Source organism: Phytophthora parasitica (assembly GCF_000247585.1).
Source record: "Phytophthora parasitica INRA-310 unplaced genomic scaffold supercont2.14, whole genome shotgun sequence".
NCBI lineage: Eukaryota > Oomycota > Peronosporomycetes > Peronosporales > Peronosporaceae > Phytophthora > Phytophthora nicotianae.
In genome coordinates, this window is record NW_008649000.1 from 1023112 (window position 1) to 1023907 (window position 796).

The 796-nt window shown below is 48.0% G+C and overlaps 1 protein-coding gene across 1 annotated transcript in view; it reads right to left on the reverse strand.

The window, feature by feature from the left end:
• Positions 1-416, reverse strand: part of PPTG_08668 (hypothetical protein) — a gene marked incomplete at both ends in the record, with an annotated part of 3319 nt that extends 2903 nt beyond the window's left edge. The window contains one exon of the mRNA XM_008902794.1: positions 206-416. Coding sequence (XP_008901042.1) covers positions 206-416 — 211 coding nt within the window. The remainder of the gene's footprint in view (positions 1-205) is intronic.
• Positions 417-796: the final 380 nt, after the last annotated feature.

Consider the following 796-nt stretch of genomic DNA (forward strand, 5'->3'; position numbering starts at 1 on the left):
GGAGAACAGGCACACCACTTGAGTCAGCGCCGCTCAGCGGTGGCCTCGATAATCGCACGAAATTGCGAACAAACGATCGATTCGATCGTTCGATCTCTGTGTTCGAAAAAAAAAACGTTACATGACGTAGTCATTACGTTACTATTCACATACAAAATACAGTATAATCCATTATTTCATGAACGTAAATGATAGAAGCATATACCTTTTGCCACAGCGACGTCTTTATCGACTCGCAGAGAGCCGCCCTCGACGGCGACGCTCTCCTGCCCCACGGGCTTGAGGAAGCCGATGCGGTCCAGACGAGAAGTCAGACCCTGTAGCAGACCCACACACGTGCTGGTCTTCCCCACGTGTTGACGTGTCGCCGCCACATACACCGCTGCTTTGGGTTGTGCTCGGATAAGCACTGACATCGAGGGCGACTAACGCAAAATGAGGCCAAAACCTGGCAACTTCAACGACGTGGTGTCTGCCACAAGAATTGGTGTGTGGCACTAGTTAAATCTGTTTTTTTAACATGTGCTACTTCGAAGTACGTACATGTAGTAATTCCGACGTGGGACAAGATTTGGTACCAACAGTACTCCAGTTTCTACAAAAGGTCTGTTCGAATCAATGAAGCGGCCATTTCAATTTAGAGTCACTTCAAAAAGTACGTGCATCTAGGAGGTCAACTACCCCAAACATCAACAGAGTCTATACGTTCAAAGTTGTGTAAATCGGATTCCATTCTCCGATTTCCTTAGCATCCGAAGAAGCGAACCACCTGCAGGGAGGTGCCAGTCTTGCCCTT